Source organism: Eptesicus fuscus, chromosome 1, assembly GCF_027574615.1.
Source record: "Eptesicus fuscus isolate TK198812 chromosome 1, DD_ASM_mEF_20220401, whole genome shotgun sequence".
Taxonomy (NCBI): domain Eukaryota; kingdom Metazoa; phylum Chordata; class Mammalia; order Chiroptera; family Vespertilionidae; genus Eptesicus; species Eptesicus fuscus.
In genome coordinates this window covers 126,235,067-126,236,718 of record NC_072473.1, presented here as the reverse complement: position 1 = coordinate 126,236,718, position 1,652 = coordinate 126,235,067, and the positions used below count along the sequence as shown (strand labels likewise).

At 58.9% G+C, this 1,652-nt stretch overlaps 1 protein-coding gene across 1 annotated transcript; it reads right to left on the bottom strand.

Annotated features, from left to right (window-relative positions):
* Window positions 1-226: 226 nt before the first annotated feature.
* Window positions 227-1,001, bottom strand: LOC103302498 (spindlin-2-like). Its single transcript, XM_028136421.2, is given in 2 exon segments — window positions 227-763; window positions 765-1,001. Coding segments are annotated over 2 exon segments (774 nt in total).
* Window positions 1,002-1,652: the final 651 nt, after the last annotated feature.

Here is a 1,652-nt window from a genome sequence, read left to right as displayed (position 1 = left end):
CCATCCACCAAACACACCCAGTCTCTCTTCAACATGATAAAGTCCTTCCACACAGCATGTCATGTCCACACACATTTGTATTTTTCAGAACAAACAACAGTTATGCTGGCCACGATGCTAAATCAACGGGACCCTTCAACTCCAACACACTGAAAAACAACATTATTTCGCATATCCACAACCTATACATTTGGTCGCACAAATGTGGCCAATTCTACACTAACAGTTAGAACTTTTTCACCAAATCATAGACATAGATGTGGAAATCATCATCAAACTTGATGAAGTACACAGAGGGTTTGGCTTCCACTTGGTGAATGACCATGCCGATCCGTTTGGAGCCGTCTTCTTTGGTATATTCCACATGTTTGCCTATCAGGCCATCTACAACCCCCGGCTCCCTCTCCGCCGGAGGAGGCTCACTGTGCTCTGGCATGATACGGAGGTCTCCTTCCTTATAGTCATCCAGAAGCTGGTACATGTACAAGACGGGATCTTTCTCATAGGTAATGTAAAACCACGCTTTCATGATTGGCGCTTGGGCCAGCACCATCCCTCTCCATTCATCCTTAGAGCCCTGCTCGCCCTCAAACAGATGCTCCACCGCTTTGCCAATGATGGAGTTGGCAAGGTTCGCATCAGCCACTTGAGAGGACGCCACCCTGTCGGAAAGAACCTTAAGAGACACAACTCTCTCATCTCTGTGAAGTTCCAGTCCATAGACACAGTCAATGCCGTCATATTTCACCAGGTAAAGAGCAGGGGTTTATAGGCACCTGGTCCAGGACGGTTCCCTTCCACTGGGTGACGGGCTCGTCGCCTTCCTTCCACCCGTGGGAAATCCTGCAGCCCACGATGTTCCTGCGGGGCTGGGACGAAGGTCGCCCCCTCTGCTTCTTGGGGCAGCTTCTTTTCTTCATGGTGTTTGCGGACCCAGTGGCCCGTCCCGCTGGTGCCCTGGCTTGTGGCCCTTCGGCTTCCTGCGCGCTGGGGATCTTCATGCCTGCAGCCAGCGCGAGCAGGGAAGACAAGAGGAGAGGGGTAGGGAGACAGACATTCAGCATGCCCTAAGGTGACGGTCTGCAGGCAGCGACAGCTCTTTGTACCCTGCGCTGCAACTACATTCCCCTGCGAGCCTGCAGCCAGCGCTGGAAGTCCTGGCTGCGTGCCTGCAAGCGCTCTCTGTCCAGGGCGCCTTCGGGCTGCGCGAAGGGCAGCGGTGGCGGCGGGGCGGCGGTGCCGGCTGGGGTCAGGAACTCGGCAGCGGGGGGCAGGCTGCTTCCGAGGTCCGAGCCCCCGCCTGCACCGCCCGCCCCTGGCGTCCACTCGCAATCCCCTGCAGAGCGCCTCTCCCTCCCCAGCTCTGACCCGCGGGCGCTCGCTGTCCTGCAGCCCGAGCACCCCAGCCTCACCCGCTGTCCTGCAGCCCCAGCACCCCAGCCTCACCGCGAGTCAGCCTCCGCCCCCCTGCCCCCCTCGCCACCCCTCCATCTCCTGCAGGCGTGCACCCCGCTCTCCTTCCAAGCTGGTACCCACCAATCGCCTCGCCTGCCTGGCGTCCACCTCCGGGGAGCGGGCCTCACGTGCCCGAATCGGACACCTCGCTCCTGCCTTCGCGGGGAGCCCGCGTGGAAGGAGGATTAGCGGGCGGC